The sequence below is a fragment of the Hyperolius riggenbachi genome, chromosome 3 (assembly GCF_040937935.1).
Source record: "Hyperolius riggenbachi isolate aHypRig1 chromosome 3, aHypRig1.pri, whole genome shotgun sequence".
Lineage (NCBI taxonomy): Eukaryota > Metazoa > Chordata > Amphibia > Anura > Hyperoliidae > Hyperolius > Hyperolius riggenbachi.
The window spans coordinates 215,529,844-215,551,468 of NC_090648.1; the positions used below are offsets into that span (position 1 = coordinate 215,529,844).

General features: G+C 42.7%; 1 protein-coding gene across 3 annotated transcripts in view; it reads right to left on the minus strand.

Moving 5' to 3' along the window:
* The window catches only part of CSPG4 (chondroitin sulfate proteoglycan 4), a 214,660-nt gene that overhangs the window by 69,579 nt on the left and 123,456 nt on the right, over nt 1-21,625 (minus strand). For all 3 annotated transcript variants that reach the window (XM_068275712.1, XM_068275714.1, XM_068275711.1), the window contains one exon: nt 8,585-8,736. In XM_068275712.1, the coding sequence (XP_068131813.1) occupies nt 8,585-8,736 (152 nt within the window). The remainder of the gene's footprint in view (nt 1-8,584; nt 8,737-21,625) is intronic.

Here is a 21,625-nt window from a genome sequence, read left to right on the forward strand (position 1 = left end):
TTATTTTTATGTTTTTCAAAAATTCAGAGATCAAGTAAAAAGTTTAGACTGCATTGTATGCTGATCTTAGTTTAATATTCATGAAGCTTAGACTCTTCCTAAGGCCCGGTTCACATTAGCGTTCGCTATCCGGATTTTCCGGATCTGATCCGGACCGCATACTGTACAAACGGAACATACGTTCCGCATAGCAATGTAACGTCTATGCGGACGTTCACACGCGTCCGTTCCGTACAGTACGGAGCCGGATCAGATCCGGACTCCGGACTCTTTTCCAACATGCGCTATTTTTTGGGTCCGGATCTCCGGCCCACGCATCCTGACCGGAGCCTGACCGGAGCCTGACCGGAGCCTGACAGCACCATCAGGCACACAGAAACCAATGGGGAACGGAAGGCACAGAACACACTGCCTACAAAAACCTGACGTTCTACCCCACTTCCTATGCGTATGCAAGCGGCCATTTCGGATGGGGACACATGGGCCAAGCATTTCTGGAGTGGAGCAGCAGTGACAGACGTGCTGGAGCTGTTTGGCAGAATGTCGGGGTTGGAGGTGAGGCCTACAGCGGAGCAACCTGATTCTACACGTGCACCAGGTGCACCTTCTGCTGACCCCAACATTTTTTTTTTCAAATTTTGCTATTTTTTGCCCACGGATCCGGATGGCAGCCTGATGCATGCCTGATACAAACGGACCGGATCTGGATCGGAACCGTACGGTTCTGATCAGGATCAGATCAGGATCCGATCAGGATCAGGTCAGTTTATTTGCCAAAACGCGAGTGTGAACGGGGCCTAAGAAACAACCATGGTTATTTATTATTAACTGACTTTCAGGATAGTAGGAATAAACTATAGCCATATCGTTAAAAGTTAACTTCACTTTTGATTAAAAATGAATAGGACATCTAGCAGTGTTACACAAACCATTTTGCAATGTAATTATATTAAACATTACCATTCCATCCCAAGTCTACTACTGCCCAGGAAAGAAAAAACTCTTCAAACCAAACTCACGTGACTTCCCTTAATTCCCATCTTTTATTTATATTATCTGTCATTGGTTCGTTCAAGGTTTTACTCTCCAGCAATCTTTACTAAACTGCTGGAATATATTTAAAAGCCTTCAGTAAAAAACATGCTTTAACCAGCAATTAGTCATGCTACTTATAGAAGTGGGAGGACTGACCCATTCATTTTGTGTCTTAGAAAAAAAACATTTTTTTAACTCAGTTTGAGCATTCTCCAATTTTGAGCTCAGCCATATCCAGATAAATGAGAAGCGTGAGCTAGGACAGGGAGTGTGATTAGTAGAAGGGGAAGACCTTTTCTCACCATGTAGGAAACCATTTGTCATCTATAGGATGTAACTATAGTGTTGGAAGGAAAAACAGCAACACACACTAGCATTATTGCTTGGGTGACAAGCTGTGGTGGTTCTCTGGTAACTGTGACTAATTAGCCCTGCTGAAGATCAACAGAAAAATAGATGCTTTTATGGTGTGGACTTAAAAAGCATTACTTTCCCTGACAGCTTAATTTCCACAAAGGACCAGCTAAATTTTTGTATAGATTTTACTTGCTGATTAAAATCAAGGCTCAAACCAACAAATCTGGAAATTCTGATAAATTCTGGAGCTAATTCAGAGAGACCTGTTGATGCAAGGAACCAAGCTTGTTTCACATTAGTAACTTGATTAATGTTTTGACCAATTAGCAATACAGACATAAAATAGCTCTAATCAAGACCAATTTAGATTAAATTAAAGAAGATCTCAGCAGTGCAGAATAGTCAGAGACATCCTGTTCAGCCTTGCAAGCATTCATGTTAAAAGCCTGACAGGATCTGCAATTGAACAGAATGGTTCTTAGTTCATTATGAAAGAGGTCTGTTTTCAAAGATTAGTTTCCTGAATAGAGAAAAAGGAATGATGTGCTACAGGCACCAGAAGCTCATATATTAATACTAAATAATAGTAAGTAATAATGTATATCAGGGAGACTTTGTTTATACAGAGCAGATATCATGCCATAAGAGTACATATAAACAAAGCAGGTCAGCTTATCTGTTTCTGAAAACTAGGCTTCTCTATTTTCTGGTAGCTCCTTTGGAGGCACATAACACAGAAAAACAGGTCATGTAGGGGCAGATTGACCATGAGATAAATCTCTGCCTGATGGAAATGGTCATAGAGAGATCTGTTGCAGGATGAAATCTATACCAAATCAGCCCCGGTGCCCGTGTATTCTAAATTCTCACCTGTCCTACTGGTGCGATACCCCAAGGAGGTCAGGTGTCCCGCCGGCAGGACAGGTGAGAATTTACACTGTACATGGGGGGGCATTTTACACTTGGAGAGACAGCGGCTAGGGTCTGTCACATGTAGTTTCTGACGCGCACCCGATTGACCAAGTGGGACCTAGATTTAACAACATGTCCGATCAATGCATTTGATCAATTTAGGCCCCAAATCAATCAAATTATCAATGGGGTGGGCATGTTGTGGCATTGAAATCGGTACAATTTTAAAATTGGCTGGGCTGAACATTCGCTAGATGTATGGCAATGTTTACCCTGTTTATATATACTGTTGGAGCCCTTTTACACTCAATGCGTTGGTATGCGTTAGTGCGTGTTTTTTCCATAGCAGTGCATTGTGAAAAAGATTTCAGTTAAAACGCATTAAGTGTGAACTGTGCCATAGGAAAACATGGGCATTACTTTGAAAATCACTTTTAACTGATTAAGTGTAAACGGGGCCTTAGACTCTGTTCCCACTTGATCGGAGGAACAAACGTTTTTTGTCTGTTCTCCGCTCCACGGTAAACAGCTGCTATTGTATAAATAGGAGCCATTCACATTTGGATCCGATGCAGTAAGCGGACCACACTTTTGTGCAGGCTGCAATAATCCCGGGCACGCAGATGCGTTCCCCCATATAGCATATGGGGGAGCGCGTCTACCTCTGGCTACAGCTGGACCATGGTGGAACATTAGCTCGGAACCATCGGACAATTGGAACAAGTGGGAAGAGAGCCTCATTTTTCCTCCCTTCTTAGCCAGATGATCAGTGGCCAAAAGTTTCTGCTGTGGAAGCTACTCTGGGAATCTGCATTACTGCAGATTAGATCAGCAGAAACCATGGAGTTGAGCAGTAATTTTGTTGCTGAGATTAGTATACATTAATTTTACAGTGTATACATCAGTACTGCTAGACTTTTTCATTTTATATGTTAGATTAAGAGGAATGCTAGAAAAACAGAGGCAGCATAAAATATAAATACAGATATCTGTCAATGAACAATATTACGTAATTGTTTCTGATATTGTCCACTGAACTATATCGGTAAAAGATGACTGCATGCTTTCACTTCCCCAGCTTGTAGCTAATGAAAAGCCGTGCTTGATTTTGTGCCTGCAGGCAGTGCCTCTAAGCATGTTAAGCTCTAACTTGTGTAGTGTAAATCTAGCGCATATTTATAAATTAGTTAAATTGTTCATAAATATGTCCCAGAGCATAATGTTATTACTGTACAATTCAGCATTTACTTTACTTCAGGCACAATAGGATCCATTTTGTATATAGACTTCTATTTAGATTCCCATTTTCAACTCCTCTTTTGTGCAACATTATGCAGCATAGCAAAAGGCTTTGAGATAACCTTATTGGAGTTTTTTTTTTTTTTTGGTCAAGTGTGAAGTAAACATTGGTGTCATTGTTTCAGCTGGACACATCAGAAGAAAGCTTCAAACTTCTGCACATGGTAGATGATTCTTGGCCAAAGCGGCCGGTTGGTGCGGCCTCTGCTGAAAATCTACAAAGGCCTCAATTCACTAAGCAGTTTAGACTAGTCTACTGATGGTTTTTAGTCTACTGATGGTTTGGTCAGTTGCATCAAAGGGGAATTCACTATTACCAAATGTTTTAGACCTGTTTTTAGATCTGGTCTAAAACATTTGGTAATTAGGTGGGTAAAGCAGGGGAAATTATCAAAAGATGCAATTCACAAACAAGTAGCTATGACTGACATCCTTCTCCTTTGATGAGCTCTCCTCTGCATACAATTAAACTCCTGCGTAATTAATTCAAAAGGTTCCATCCTCACATTTAAAATACCCCACAGAATTAATTTACCCACAGAAATCAGCTGGTCTAATCTCTGTCAGAAAAAGTGGGCGTGGTTACTCTTTGTTTGCCTTTGTGAATTGTGTAATTACTGAATGTAATGCTGGGTACACACGGTGCGTTCCCGCACTCGATGCCCCACTCGATTCCCGGCCTCTCGATTATTTCCGAGCATTTCCGATTGCATTTCGATGATTGTTAGGTCGATTCTCATGCAAAGTATGCCAAATCGACCTAACGATCCATCGAAACGGCAATCGGACATGTCAGATATAATCGAGCAGACGGGAATCGAGCGGGGAATCGAGTGCGGGAATGCACCGTGTGTATCCAGCATTAGACCAGGTCTAAAAACAGGTCTAAAATATTACACCAAATCATCAGTAGACTAAAAACCATCTGTATACTAGTCTAAACTGCTTAGTGAATTGAGGCCAATGTGTACAGTAGCCCCTAATCCCCTTCAGTGCCTTGGCTAGTGATCTGCCGCTTCCTGGGCATAAACGGGTCGATCCGGCGGCCGATTAGCCGCCGGAGCGACCCCAGCCGCGTCCCCGCTTGTTTGCGTGTGCGCGCGGATCGATTCCCGCTCGTCCCCGCCGGCGGTCCTTATCAGCCGCTCGATTCCCTGCCATTGTCCGCCGGCGGGAATCGAGCGGCGCGGGTCAAGCGGCTTGATCGGGCAAGCTGAATATTATCAGCTGGCCGGATCCGCTGGTCGATACACGGTACACAAACGTACCGTGTATCCCCAGCATAATAGCCGCCCGCTCTGTGACACTATGGCCCATATGCAATTCACTTTTCCACCTGAGTTTTCAGAACTTGTCATAAAATGCATTTTATGCCACCAGCCAGCAAGAAAATACTAAGAATAGATTTGATATGCACTTTTTCACCAACTTTTGGGTACCTTTTCAATATTGAAATGCTAAAAAGTTAGTTTAAAGAGAACCCGAGGTGTGTTTAAAGAATGTTATCTGCATACAGAGGCTGGATCTGCTTATACAGCCCAGCCTCTGTTGCTATCCCAAACCCCACTAAGGTCCCCCTGCACTCTGCAATCCCTCATAAATCACAGCCATGCTGTGAGGCTGTGTTTACATCTGTAGTGTCCCTCTCAGCTGCTCTACCGCCTCCTGCATAGCTCCGGTCCCTGCCCCCATTCCTTCCCTCCAATCAGCAGGAAGGGAAGGGATGCAGGCGGGGACTGGAGTTCTGCAGGAGGCGGGGAGAGCAGCAGACTGACACTATAGAGATAAACACAGCCAGCTCTGACAAGCTGTTTGTCAGCAGCGTGGCTGTGATTTATGAGGGATTGCAGAGTGCAGGGGGACCTTAGGGGGGTTTGGGATAGCAACAGAGGCTATGCTGTATAGGCAGATCCAGCCTCTGTATGCAGATAATATTCTTCAAACCCACCTCGGGTTCTGTTTAAAGAGAAGATGAAAATTATCTCCGAGGAGATAACTCAGGTGAAAAAGTTAATTGCATATGGGCCTATGTGTTATACTGAGCCGTCCTCACTTCTTTCTCATCCATAACAATTAAACGTGTCTTTAGCCTGGAGACTAATGACGCATCTGTACAGCTTTGCCCCCACACTGTCACCTGAGAAATAGAGTCTCGATTAAGCCATAGATTGCTCTTTCTGCACTGTAATATTGAATTTGCCACTCCAAGCAGGTGACTGGAGTGACTGCTAATTTGGGTGCTGATATAGAGCTAATACAAATTTGCAGCTATGTGCATCTCACTAGAGCCAGCTGCATTATATGAGCCATACAATAGCCACTACAGTGCATCAGTTGTCCACTTGCACCAAATTCATACACTGTCACCTGGAGCTTGGCTATACAATAACCAAGTATCTGAGCTCAAATAATAGGCCTACCAAAGAAGATGATGGAGGCTGAGTAGTTGTTAGGGTTAGGCACTATTGCGGCAGGGCTAGTATTAGGTAATAGGATGAGGGAGGAGTCAGATGTAACAAACAACGGTAGAAGTTTAAAGGTGGCCACTAACAGTCCAATTTCTAGCAAAAAAAACGTTAGAGCGATCAGAAATTCCGATCGCATTGGTTGTAAATAATCTCCGTTGTTGGGCACAATCAATTACAAATTATTATAAAAATAGTCGTCCGATTGCATTTTTGTTAAACCCAAATTTAGATTTTCTAGTTAGTTGTGATAGATAGGAAGCAAAGATTGGTTTGTTGATGGTGTAGTGAACAATTCTTCCGATCATAATTATCAAATGATTTTTCGCTAGAAATTGGATCGTTAGTGGCCACCTTTAGATTAGCGGGAGCCTGGAAGGTTAGGAATTGGCATCACAAATCATTACCTTGTACTCATACTGTGCTGCGTGATCTGTTTTTTCTTTTATTCCTGTATTGTCTTATTGCTGGATGTCACCCCTAAATATTGTCTGTAACCTAACTAATGTCCAGCGCTGCGTAATATGTTGGTGCTTTATAAATACAATAAATAAATATATATAAAGGTTTCAAAACTCTAAAATGTTATACATCTTTATATGAATATCTCTGTATCATCTGGTTTTCAAACAAGTCCTAAGAGTAGATGAAGGAAACTTAGGTAAAAAAAATAAACAAAAAATTATATTTGATCATGACCAGTATCTGGTGTGATATGCTTGTGCTGCAAAAACTGTGGTAACTGTCAATCAGTCCTGCACATTAAGGATTGTTAGCCCATTCCTCCTGATACTTTTAGGACTTGTTTGAAACTCAGTCAATGTTTTAGGTCACAAGTCATCTTCAATGCAAAACATTTTAAATGGTTCACAACCATTCAAGCAGCACTGTAAATGTAGCTGATCAGCTGATAGTGTCAAAATCCCCCAGAGATGCACTGTTGCAATGCCAAAAGCACAATAACAGTAGGCCCGGTTCGCACAGATGCTTGTCAGGGTGGTAAACAATGGTTGCGGCGCTCGCCGTTTACGTGCTCCCATTCAAATGGGCAGCATTGGTACTGTTTAACATCGTTTGCGAAAACACCACATTTTTATCCCTATTTTTGCTGACCCTGGAAGCAGCAGGTTACTCCAGGGTCTTTTACCACTGTGCCTCCATGCTTCCCTGAAAGGTGGAACACATAGACTGCTGCCGAAAGCTGTCAAATGCTTTTCTGCATCCTGCAGGACACCCGTGTTAACCGAGCCTAGCCCCCCTTTACATATTCTGACCATCAGCCTCAGCTGTCACTCACATTAAGCTGTGCAAGAAACAAAGGTAGATAGTGACCTTCTGTTAAAATAAGAAATGGAAAACAGAACACAAGAGTTTTTACTGTATGTGAGAGTGATTTCTTCTTTTTCCATCCAATCCCAGCTGCTTTAATAGAAAACAAATTCTGCTTCCCTTACCCCTGCTGTGAGTGGTGCTCTCTCACCCCTAGCATACAGTAGCTGGTGACAAGTTATTGAACTACACAGCTTGCTACAGCTTCTGTGTGTAGCACATTGGTGACAGGTGGGAAAACTAAGGCTTATTTTTACTGTGTCCAAAACACATAGAGGAGCTGGAGACAGCTTGGGGTGAGCTGGTCATTTTGCATGTCAGTGACTGCATAGCATGTAGAGTTTATGCTGTGCTAGGCACACAAGAATGATGACACTCATTAGTCACCGGGGATGCAGATACCAGACTGTGTTATTGGTAACAGAGTCTGCTTTTCATAATCATCTTTGGAGGGGATAGTTTAGCTGACATGACTCCTTTAACCAGCACTTCTTCCCTGCATTTTGGGATAGAGGCTGTTGGAATCCAGGGGCTAAATTAAAAATATCTGCAGGGATGACATAGAAAACTCAGGCATGGTTTCTCTCTAGTTAACAGTGTGACACAGGCTGGGCCAGACATAAGCACAAATCCTTTGGCAGGTAACACAGTTCAAATACGTATTTCAAAAGGGAATTAGTGGTTTGCCCGGAGATTTGTGCCAGTGAATGCAATGAAAGTGTGACTATAATTAATGTGGGGCCCTTTCTCTACTAATTTCTTTATATACGTGCAAATGTACTATTTCATTTTTAGCTTAACGCGCTTTTCAGCAAAATTCCCAGAATTACAGTGCAGTAATTAGTGGCCTTATTATAAAATAGCACATCTGTGCAGTTACCGTTTAAGCCTAGAAAACATGCAGCATTAGTGACACTTGAGAAAAAGGTTGCCAAACGCTGTCATTGTCTGATGCGCAGCATGTACTGCAGCTACAAATAACAGCACATTTACATTCCTAGCTGTCTGCTTGGTTATGCTCCCAGAAATGCACACTACGCACTTCTTACTGCAAATATGAATACATTGTGTTGAAAGCTTGAATCTCATTTAATATTCGTGCATAATTATAGTTTCTCAACATTTGTGGTTTATAATTATGGGTCATTCCTCCTCTCAAACAACGGTTCCAGGAAGTTCACCCTTACCCTTATAGTGCCATTGACGAGTTCCAGTAGCAGATATTGATTTCTTCCAGTCGCAAGGAAGAGGAGGCCAGAATTCTGGGAGAAGACAAAAGTCATATGAAGGTTGGATTCTACACTCGTCTCAAGGTCGTGTTCTCTGGTGCTGAGCTGTCCTGTAGAAGCAATGCAGAAGTGCAGCATATTAATGAATGATTTCATGTGCTTTCCCACTTATCTATTCCACAATCCAAATCCTCAACATTCTTAACCAGTTTCACCAACCTACAGATCCGTATTCACAGATGAGGAAGCTTGGACAAATTCTCAACATGAAATAGCGGAGTTGATTCCAGAGCTCCGTACCCATGCTAGACCGCGGTTCTCGGAAACATACAATGAATGATGAGTCGGCCAATATATATTTTTTTTAAGTGTACCAGAGATGGTAAAAAACAGTGATTATCGTCCTTGTAGACTAATCCATCCTGATGGGTCAGTTTGGGCGATAATCCGTTTTAGTCACTTGCACAGAATGATGAGAAATGATAGATCCATTCAAACTATTCACATGTTGGGAATCTTGCACTTCTGGCCCTCATTTTTGTGCTTCCGGCAACAGAAAGCAATATTGCCCCCTGTCCCCCACTACTGATACCTAAGTGATATATAATATTTTTACTAACTTTGGGTGGTATTTTTTGCCAAGATATATATTTTTTTCTAACTATTTAAAAGAGAAATGGGGGGGAGAAAAATGAAACAAATGCATTCTTTCTTTTCAGCCATTGTAGTGTTAAAATAAATATGCCACCACTTGCAGGGACATGCTGGAAAATGTGGGCTGCGCCAATCTTCATGCACAAGTGTGGCCATACTGCATAGGGCTCCTTGTGTTTGCATCACTTTTTTACAGGTTCCCTCCCACAACCCCAAAATATACTAATATGTAAGCTGGCATCCCACAAAATTCAGCTTACAATGTGCTAATGAAACTACAGATTGGCCTCGATTCATAAAGCATTCCCGCATTCGGAAATGCTGAAAACTGCTCACTTTACCGACCACACAGCAAAATCTGTATTCATAAAGGCTTTTTCCGCATGAAAAGCCGACATTCGCGAGCAGAGTGATCAATCACCGCCTTGCGCGGTGATTATCATAGCAAAAGTAACAAGTAGTCAATTCATAAAGATTAGAGGTAGCGGTATGCAGACGGGTATTACCGCTACCACTGATGTGGCGAGAAGCGTGCGGAATACAGTGCAGTGAATGGGACAGACCTCCCAAGCAGCTGCAGAGAGAACACCGCACGGAGGGACTCCGCCTGCTTCTCCTGTTTCCGCATGCGTACAACAGCCTAACGCCTGCCTACAGCGGAATATCTCCGCACGCCTGTCACATCTAGCTACATTTTTATGAATTACCACCCTGAAGGCGGAAATACCGACAGCGGTGTTTCCCCGCTCGACTTTACCTTACCGACAGCACTTTTATGAATCGAGGCCATTGTGAGCAACAGTGAGTGATGTGAATCGTTTAATGTCCTGTCAAGCATGTTATAGTATGTCAGGGCTATATAAATATGGGAAATAATAATAATAAAAAAAACCAATTATTGTGATAAGGGGCCTTTTAAACTTAACACGTTGGTATGCGATGCATTTTTTTCTTCATAGCAGTGCATTGTGAAAAAGCTTCAGTTTTTCAGCTTATTTTGTGAAAGAGGCCATAGGGAGACATGGACACTGGGCTGCACATCAGTTGTCCTTTCAGCTATAACTGACAGCAACAGATTAAGGGCTTTTTTCCATTATTGCCGCACAGGAGCCGTGCGTCAGCGCAGTTCTGCGTTACACGTGACTCCCCCGGGGGTGGCACTTGCAATCCAATTCCAGTGGTGAATCACAGTGCATGTATGGAAACATCAGAGAGTGCAGTCTATGCACTGTCTGCTGTCCCTGCCATCACGTTTCCATAAGCATGGCTGAGTCTTTTCAAAAGCTGGAATCCTGTTATGGCAGCACCAGGCTGATGAGGTATAAATCAAACAGTACCTATCACACAATAGCTGATGAGGTATAAATCAAACAGTACTTATCACACAATAGCTGATGAGGTATAAATCAAACAGTACTTATCACACAATAGCTGATGAGGTACAAATCAAACAGTACTTATCACACAATAGCTGATGAGGTACAAATCAAACAGTACTTATCACACAATAGCGGTGTGACCTACACTTTGGGTAGGTTTCTTCTGCTTTTCTCTTTTCATTGTCACTTTAAAGCAGAATACATTTTCCTTTTAGTTTTGGAATTAGTTGGTAAGGGCGAGGCCTGGGACCCACTAGCAGTGCTTTTCTAAGTGCTTGTGATCTGAAAAACTCTTGCTAATGTAATGCTATGTGTGTGATCCGACTTGAGGGATGTCATTTGTAAACCATTGGCCATAACATTACATTAGCAAGAGCTTTTCAAATCACTAGTGCTTAGAGAAGCACTGCTTGTGGGTTCCAGGCCTTAGAAGCAGTCACAGATTTGTACGCTTTGTCTGTTCGCTAAGCCCCTAAGCTCGAATTCAGGTAAAAAAGGACCTTGCTTGTACACCAGGCTGCAAGATATAACCAGGAAGGCCACAAAAATGTAAGGTGAATCATGTTTTGGATAAATGCCAAACAGTGTTGTTAGTTTAAAAGCCGAGCTCGCAAAGTAAACTGAGCTGTATACTATTTATATTTTATCATTTTTAAATGACTTTGTTTGAAAATTCAGTAAACACACACATAAGTATGAGAACAGGAGAAGCATTGTATGCAGTGGATTGCTGTGGGGTCAGAGACAAGGGTGTGGGAAGAGGACAACTGTCACCACTTTAAGAACATTGCTGGTGGGCAGGGACCACTCTTGTGCTGAACATTGTGGCAACACCATCTTCACTGACCAACAAAGATCGCCATGTAAGTGGCACTCACCCTAGGCGGACCTGCACCCTGGTACCTTGTGCCCTCTTGAACTCATACCGCTAATAGAAATGATCATTTTACACTACACAAGTTTTTCTCAGATCAAAATTTGATCCAGTGATTGTTTCTTAGGTTTCTAATTGGCTATCCCCCCCCCCCCTCTGCTCTGTGAACTTTGCTTCACCGGCCATATTCCACCCTTGCAACACTAGTCTAGAGGCGAGCAATGCGTCTGTACAGCTCCAGCCCTGCATTGTCTAAAGCTACATACACACGGGGGGCAATTGTCCCCCGTTGCATGTATACAAGCGACCAGGGAGCGATAGCTCCTTGCCGGCGACAGCTCTCCACACGTCTCGCCAGAAAGGCAGAGACGCGGCAGAAGCTGTCTGTGAATTCACTCACGTAGGTCTCCTGTCGCTAGTCCGCATACACATGCGGGACTAGCGACAGTTGCGGCGTTGTTGCCGGCGATTGACCAAGTCAATCGCCCGGCGACAGCTCCGACTAGCGATGGTTCGGGGCGCGTGCGTCATACACACGGGCGACCTGTCACCGCAACACGCGCATGCCACGCGGTTGCAGTGTCAGTTGTAACCCGTGTGTATGCACCATTATGAGGACTGAAGTCCTGATCTGTCTCTGGCAACAGTCCTTGTACATGTGTATCCTGACTTCAGTTCTTGATTTGCTAACCTCCTACCTGGGGTTCGTTATTACACCTCACGGACAGTGCACATTTACCGATATGATCATGGCAGATTGCAGAACAATTCCAGTATTGGACCTCAGCTGAGGCTGATTAACGTGCATGAAGCTTTACATATCAATTACTTGTTCTAATCACTCACATGTACCTTCATACATTGGCGAAGGTCCAAAAAAAAACAACTCAACAAGTGTTCGTTTTGGATAGTGTGGTAAATGGTTAGAACCTGTTTTGGATTTGTATTGCTGTTATGTAAGAATTTACATAATTTCCCATCTAAAAAGAAAATAGGGAGTCTCTCCAAGATTGACTGAGACAGCAACAAATAAACAGTTTTTTGCACAATAGGGTTGAATTAAAATCCCCAACTACTTTTTATAGCATTTACTGTCACCAAGTCTATTAGTTTTCATACTGAAACTGCAAAGCTCCATGGATTTCCCAGGAATGAGAAGTGAGAGGAAATCTCTCCAGAGGATAGACAGACAGCAATAACTTCTCATAATAAAATAAAAGCATTAATAATGGATCATATAATTAGAGCAGTGAAGATCCAAGTGACATGGTCTTTGCTGTTAGCCTAAATAAATGGGACAGGTTGCTTCTGTGCGCAACTGTGCAGGTCACTTCCTCCGTCTCTCTATAGGGCAGTTTTTGTCCATATGGCAGAATTTGCAGGACCATCGCTGTTTGCGTGGTTGGCTCTTTGACTGTTCACATGGTACATGACTGAAACTGTTATTAAAACCATGGGGCTGTTATATCCATTAACCATTCCAGTTACTGTTACCAGACTGTTTATTGTCTGGATGGTTAAAACAAGCAACCTTGCTATTTTTATATAATAGCCTCATAACCCTCAGGGAAGCCAAGTAAGTACACTTCCAATGTAATGCATGGTGGGAAAGGGACATTTTTTCCACTCTGCCTGTTTTCAAGCATACATGTGTATATTATGGTTTAATTATTTGTTTAATAGAATTTCTCCAGTGGAATGTATGCAGTATTAATAAAGTTCATTTAATAGACAACAGGGGGGATATATAAAGGCTCTGGATTTTTCATGCCATTGCACATCACAATGCTGCTCTATTTTTTTTTCAAAGCAGAAAGTGATCATGGCTGCAAAATGGAAAGTGCTATTCAAATATAACTATGGTTTATTCTGTAAATGAGACTGAAATTTCTGTTAAGCCACATTTGCGTAATTCCTTTCCCTGAATTTGATCTTCAAAATGTAATTCAGACATTCAGCTGACATTCTTTCATGTTGCAAATGATCTAATTAAAGTGGATGTCCTCTTTCGGGCTGTCATTCTTTGCTGTCTGTAACATGTTGCCATAAGGTATTTTTAAATTAACTTCATCACACTGCATTAGCTTCGCTCGTGCATTACTTAAAACTGCCTCTCAGACTGCACAAATTTCCTTTTTTTTTCTCAATTAGACAAAAAGGGTTAATCCCTGACAAGCGGGTTTTTTTTTTCATTTAATGGCTACTTGTTCTAGTCTAGTAGATTGATTTACTAAGATGCTCTGAGAAGGAGACATTGAAGAGCCTTAATAGTACTGCAGACCAGGCCTGGGTTTAGTAAAAAAGAGATCTCACTAGGGTTGCATGCAAGGGACTGAGTTATACTCATACATAAACCACTCAGCAGACTACCCTATACTTCAATAGGACAGACTGCACACTTTTGAAACCTGTTTTTACCAAATCCAGGCCAGGTTAGCTGGATGTTGTACACAGTGTCAGATTTCTGGGAAGGCCACAAAGGCCCAAGCCTTGGGCAGCTGCAGCCCAGTGGTGCACCTGGACATGAAAGAGGGGTTTCTACATGAAAGAGGAGGCTGAAATGAGGAGCAACACATGAAAAAGGGAAACTAACTCAAGGGAGCTGTTCATGAAAAAAAAATGTGGCGGCTGTACATGAATGATACACATGGAAAAGGGGGCTGCTCGTGGATCGGGAGGGCTGCTGCCGCACAAGAAAGGGGATCTACAACGTACTTGGCCTAGGTAAACAAAAAGTATAAATATAGCCTTGGTTATATAGTATGTTTATGGGGCCCTCCTGAACCCCCATCCCAATACAGCTATATTAGGTGTTACCTGCACCCCCTTTGCCCCAATACAGTGGTATTATGGTAAGTGCCACCTGCAACCCACTCCCCTCCAACCCTGGAAACCTTTGTAAATAATGCCATATGGTTCTAAGCTATGTACAGATGAACACCTCTGTATGAGATATGTTCACGGGTGTGTGGCGGTGATGGTGGTATGGTACTTAACACAAAAGAGCACCAATTAGCCCTATCTAAGTGGGCAGCAACTGGATCATCACAATCACGGAGCCCTTCTTTTTGTACCAGATTCTCCTGTCCATTTTTCCAGATCCTCCTGTCCATCTTTCCTCTTCATTTGTCCATCTTCTAGGCTAGATGTAGACATCTGTGTAAATATCTTTATTTCTATACTAAAATGATGTATTGCTTATTTTCAGATGCTAAAGAGAAGGAAAAAGAGCAATGACAGACGGGACCAGATTGGTTTGAAAAATGAAAGTACATCATGTTTTCTTGAATGAGTCATTGCATGTGTGACTAGGGGTGTGGCTGGAGGCAGAGACATGTCTTAAAGGCATCTCTCTTACTGAACTCCACAAATTGGGAGGAATGCAGTAATTCGAACAGTTCAGCTGCCTGTCTAATTTAGCCCAAGGAGTCATATTTATACTGGCCTTTGTTCAAGTCAGACACATAATCAGGCTGCAGTGAAAATAGAAGCAGTTATTACATCTAAATCTGACCGGACATTTCAAAAAGTAATTCAGAAAATGTAAAGAAGGTTTGAAAATACACAATAGCAATGTCATTCATGGATTAGACATTTAGGGCCATGGCAGGAGACCCACTAACAACAAGCTGTCAGAATGCTGGCAGAAGAGTAATTAGGAACAGAATTGACGTTGCTTTGTTGTTAGCTAAAACACTACTAAAATCAGTTGTTATTGGTGACAAGCTTAGCTATTGTCTGCATGGCCAGAGGTTTTCATTAGCCAGATGCTAGTGATTCAGTACCAGTGGCAGTACCAGTGGCAGAGCTGCTTGCCTGCTAAACACTTTAGATTTAACACCTGTGTGTTTAAGACAGCTGCAAAATCTAAAAAAAGATTGTATATGTTGAAAAAGTTGGATAGAAAACCCTTCCTGCATGGCAAGCTTTTGCTCAATAATCAACTTTTGGTCATTTTGCATTTTCCAGAGTGACATTTATCACCAGATTCCATCTCTGCACATCTATCAATATCTTACACCAGCCTTTCTCAACCTTTTTAGAGTCGAGGAACCCATACAATTTTGGGGGATCTCAGGGAACCCCTACATAAAAATTATGCGCCACTTTTTGGAAGTTTTTCTATTCTACCAACCATAGCCGGCCTTTGATATGAGCAACCGGAGCGGTCGCTCAGGGCGCCGGCTTCCAAGGGGGCGCCTATAGCTGGTTGCCTATACTGAGGGCACCTACACCTGATTTCCTATACTGGAGGCACCTCCTATAGCTGGCTACCTTTACTGAGGGCTCCAACACCTGGCTACCTATACTGGAGGCTCCTATGACTGGCTCCCTATGGGGGCGATGGGATGGAGACCTTCTACTGACTTCCAATACTGGGGACACCTATGCTTGGCAACCTATATTGAGGGCACCTACACATGAGATCCTATACTGTTGGCACCTATACCTGGCTACCTACCTATACTGAGTCTGAGGGCGTTTGGGGGGGGGGGGGTATAGCCGCACTACGGCTATAACGCGTGGTGCCAATTGTCAGTGCTGTGCTATCATTCTAAATGGTGGGTGGGGGATGGTGCGGCTGACTGTCCCACTGATTGTTTTTATTAATATTCCTGAAAGGTTCTAGTCTTCATTTTTAAGTGTATTCAGGATAATGCACTCTTTCCATCCAGACGTGGTTATTAATAGTATTTTTTCTATTATACATACGTGACGTGTCACAGAGATCTGAGCATTTGGCATGATGTGTCACAACAGCACAACAGGAGAAAAGTGTGTGTGTGTGTGTGTGTGTGTGTACGTACGTGGGAAGAGGATGAAGGGGGGGCACAAGAATCAGTTTTCGCTCAGGGCGCTGTGAAACCTAAGGCCGGCCCTGCTACCAACAATTATTACATATTATACACCTCTCAGTTAAAAATAGTGTTAAAAATGCAGCAATCACCTTCACATATAAATGCCAGAGTCACCTTTCATGTATGAAAAATGGCAATTACCCCCACAAATATAATATGCTTCCCTACATACATGAAATCAGGGCAGGATTTGTAGTTTTTAGCACCCAAGGCCCACTGTCTCCAGCCTCCCCCTGACCAACAATATCAAACACCCCCATAGCAGAGCAGCAGTCACTCACTCACCAGCAATAATAAGGAGGTGATGCCAACTGTGATCTAATCTTTTCTAGCATAGCAAAGTAAGAGGTGTCAGGGATAAAGGAGGAAACTTACACATCATTGTGAGGGACAAAGTTTGAAAACATAATGAAAATTCATTTCATTATGCCATTGGCACTAATATGCTCAACCTGACAATGAAAGGCAACAACTTTATACATCTGAACCCAGTAATACTTTAAAATTGCCTGTGCCTGAATAAAAGCATGGAAATCAGCAGAATGTGGCCAGGCTGCCTCTAGGGATCATTCTGCACAAATTACATTAGTAATGCAAACAGGAAAAAAAAAGTACCTTTCACGAGTTTCTTCAAATCCACCCCTAGCTCTGTGCACTGGATGGATGGAGATAAGGCTGCGAGGAAGAGGAGGAGCGGGGTGCATTGGGCGATTGAGAGGCAGCAGGGATTGGGAAGCCATCCCTGGCACTGCTGTAGACAGTCGAGAAAGTTCCTCTCCAAGATCAGCGCAGCACCCAGCATTGTACAATCGCCATCCCCGAACAGCAGCAGCGCAGCGCCACAACTGCTCCAAGCCATGCCCTGAAGTTAAGAGGTATGCAGGGCTGGACAGATCAATAAATAGCCCAATGAGAGGGCTTGGTGAAGCGCGGCAGCTTAGATTAATCCGCCAGACGCATCAGTTATAGTGGGACTACTTTACCCATTAAAAAGGAGTAAGAGGGACTATTTTGTCACACACACACGCACGCACGCACACCTATATTAATATATTATTTCATCTATATTATGTTCATGATACATACCATAATATACTCTCCCCATCCATCTTTCCATCTTTTCACTATATATATATATATATATATATATATATATATATATATATATATATATATATATATATATATATATGTATATATATATTTTTTTTTTTGTTTGTTTCATGGTTGTTTGGCATGTACTGAATAGTTATATACAAGTTACTCTGGTTGAATACAATTTGACACCATACAATTCTTGGTAAAGTTGGTCTGAATTTTCCAACACGTCCTCTCTCAAAGAACTGAGAAAAACGGGTAAATCCAATTGGATTTCTCAGTATAAAATAAACAAAAAAAACCTTTCAACTTAATTGTTACAACTGATCGCTCATCCCTAGTTCAAGGTAGAATGGAATACGGTACTTTTTTAAACCTTTAGCTCTGCAGTTCAAAGCTGTGTAGAGATGAATCCTTCCACATCTGACTGGATAGTGCAAATACTGAACTCCTACTTCTTTCTAACACCAGCTTGGACATTGACAAAGTGAAATGACTAAGTGCTGCATATCCAAGAGATCTATTTTTGGTAACAAATTTCCTTTAAAGCTAAATTATGAAAAGATGTTGAAGCAATGACAAGTGACAAGTTTAAATGAATTATGAACAGTATTAAATGATTTTAAAAAGACCAGTTGGTGTCATTTTGATTTTGATCTTAATTTGGCAGGTATAATATGACATATTCTATGCCAGTGATATGACTAATCTAAGCATTGTTAGCATGCCTGGGCGTCACTGAGAACAGAGATATCCAGTGCATGTGAGCAGCCAAACTTGCCCTCTCTAGTTACTGAGTTCTTCCAGTTCTTGAAAATCCCTACAGCCAATTAAAGGGGACTTTTCCTGTTAGAAAATGGGTATTGTTGTTTTGAAATTAGCATTTTTCCAGGCTGCCATTCTCACCCCCTTGTATCACTGACCCCCAACAATTATATATATATATATATATTGTACGATGTAAAAATATAACCTAGGAGAAAACTGAATGCGAATTGAATAAGGGCCATCATGTATTAAAGGTCATTTCAGTCATCCAATCATCTGCAACTGATTTTGTAGCAATAAACTTTAAACCTCTATTGGAGGTTGAACATTGAAGTGACTGAAGAATGATTTTACTGCTCATCACTGCCTACCTCCTTTTATGACCACCCTCCTCCAATGGCTTTTTACCGACTTTCTTACACGGTAACAGTTTATTCACATCCTCTCTACCACTAGTTGTGACAGTAGAATGTGAATATTAGTCAGTGTCTGTTAATGAGCAAAGCATGTCTAACAGCACTGAGTCCTTAAATCAAATCTGCCAAGGACTGTATCTGTACACAGTTTGTTTGTGATCCTATTCTAATGCTCCTGGATCTCTCCACAACCCACGCTGAGAGGAGTCTGACCAAACTGGCCCTATTGCACATGTGTTTCAGAATGACTGTCTATGACGGTTCATGACTGGGAGGAAGTTAATCATCTTCAGCAAAAAAATGGTCTTTGTAAACTAAGTTGTCCCTTTATAGTGGCATCCCCTTTTTACTGCTATTTTATGCCATTTATTTGGAAAAAAAAGGCATTGTGTGTATGAGTTTAGCGTACAACAACTTAATATGAATATGTACTGTTTGGCTTGGCCACACCTCTTTAGTACTTTCCTAGATCTACTCATTTAATGTCCTTGGGTTATGAATGCAGATCTGTTTGTTAACATGACAGCGGTAGAGGCAATCATTTTGAGATAAGGAAGCATGAATTGTAGCATTCAGTCTGCATTGCAGAGTTGTATAGAAAAGAAAAAGAAATTAGGATATAAAAAGTAACACTTCACAAAGAGTAAAATGATCCTTTTAAACCTCCCTGGCGTTCAATTTCCCTGGGATTTTTGTGCAAAAAGTGGTTCATTTAATTTCAAATAATTTTCATGCATTTTTTTGTACTTACTTATTTTTAATACAGGTTATTGTATTGAATCCAACAGAAAAAAATGGGTTTGCTGCCAGATGTTGATGATGTTGTGTGTCCCTGGTGTCATGAACAACGATCGCGGGGAACAAGTCACCGCCAAGGCAGAAGCAAACCCACCAAGGGATATGGAAGAAGACACTGAGGAAGCTATCAGATATACAAGATGAGGGATCAGCATGCCAATAACGAGTATATGTCGACTCGAGTATAAACCCCCCCATTTCTCTCCCATTTGCGTGATGCATAGTGCGCATTTGAAGCTAAGCTTCCAATTAGGGCGGTTTTTAGGCTAAATTGGTCCCAGGGCGAGGGTGTAAAAGTTGTTACCCTCAACCCCAGTATAAGTAGCCATGTATAAGTGTCCCCAGTATAGGTAGCTTGGTATAAGTTCTTCCAGTATAAGTTAGCTAGGTATCAGTGTTCCCAGAATAGGTAAGCCAGCTATAGGTGCCCTGGTATAGGTCAGCTAGGTATTGGTGTCTCCAGTATAGGTAGTCAGCTGTAGGTGCAAGAGTTTCGGATAGGTAGGTATAAGTGTCCCCAGTATAGTTAGCAGCTATAGGTGCAACAGTAAAGGTTAGCCAGGAATAATTGTCCCCAGTATAGTTAGCAGCTATAGGTGCAACAGTATAGGTTAGTCAGGAATAAGTTTCCCCAGTACAGTTAGGCAGCTCCCCCCTCCCTCCTGATCCCTCGGCAGTGCTGTGAATAGAGCATGGTTAGTATTACTCACCGTGCATCTCTCCAGCGATGATCCACATTTTCCTCCGCATCCAGCTCTGGGCTACTGTTAACAGTACCAGGGACGCGGCTTGATGATGTCATCAGATGCATCCCTGATACTGTGAACAGTAGCCCAGATCTGTACTGCGGAGGAGAACGTGCGATCATCACTGGAAAGAGGCACAGTAAGTAATACTCCCTGTGCTCTACTCACAGTGCTGCCGGGGGATTGGGAGGGAGGGATGGATGACCGGTGGAGGAAGGGGGAGCAGGAATGCCGCTGGCCCGCCACTAGTAACTGCTCTGCTCCGCTGGCTAGTGGCTACACGTGGGCTTCCCTAGGCCTGATGGATGCAAGTTGGCAAACTGTGGGTAGCTAAGTCCTAGGGAAGCTCACAGAAAAAAAAAAAAAGCGGAGGCGGTGGCGCAGAGCAGTTTTAAATCTCCCTGGCAACATGGACGAGCCTGACTCATCCTTACCACTTTCAGAAAATGTTAGCTGGACGAGTCAGGCTCGTCCTTATCGCTAAGGAGGTTAATAAATATAGGATTACACTATTAATTGTCTTTAATAGATAAGATGTTTATTCCAATAAAAACATAGAAACAAAGAGAGCAGTGGTGTATCAATAGCGCACCAAAACCTGCCAAGGACAACCACAGTGTCAGAGGTGGTTTGAGCAGTTTGTTAATGATTACTACTATCCAAAGCATCTATTGAGGTAATCATTACCAGCACAGGGCCAATAGAGAGCTAATACTGTGGTTGAGGATTGTCCCCTTGAGGCCCCTCTGGTCCAAGGTCCCTGATGTGGCCGCAACCTCTGCATTCCCTATTGCTACCCCACTGAAAGAGAGATCAACCATCAAATTAGTCTGTTCATTATACATTTTTCCATTGATTAACTGATCAATCATTAGTTGGGAATTGCCTTTTTCTTAAAGGGGTTCTTACGCGGAAAAAGTAGGCAGTTAAAGAGACACTGAAGCAAGAATAATTCTCGCTTCAGAGCTCATAGTTAGCAGGGGCACCTGTGCCCCTGCTAAACCGCCGCTATCGCGCCGCTAAACGGGGGTCCCTTCACCCCCAACCCCCCCCCCCCCCCGCAAAATCAACGACCAAATTGGTCGTATATTTTGCTGCTCCTAAAGGCAGGGCTAACGGCTGCAGCCCTGCCTCTAGTCGCGTCTATCAGCGGCGCATCGCCGCCTCTCCCCGCCCCTCTCAGTGAAGGAAGACTGAGAGGGGCAGGGGAGAGGCGGAGATACGCGCTCACAGACGCGCGTGGGGCAGGGCTGCGGCGGTTAGCCCTGCCCCAACCAGGAAGAGATCCCCGGCTGCTTGGAGGGGATTTTCTGAGGTGAGGGACCCCCGTTTAGCGGCGCAATAGCGGCGGTTTAGCAGGGGCACACATTCCCCTGTTAACTATGAGCTCTGAAGCGAGATTTATTC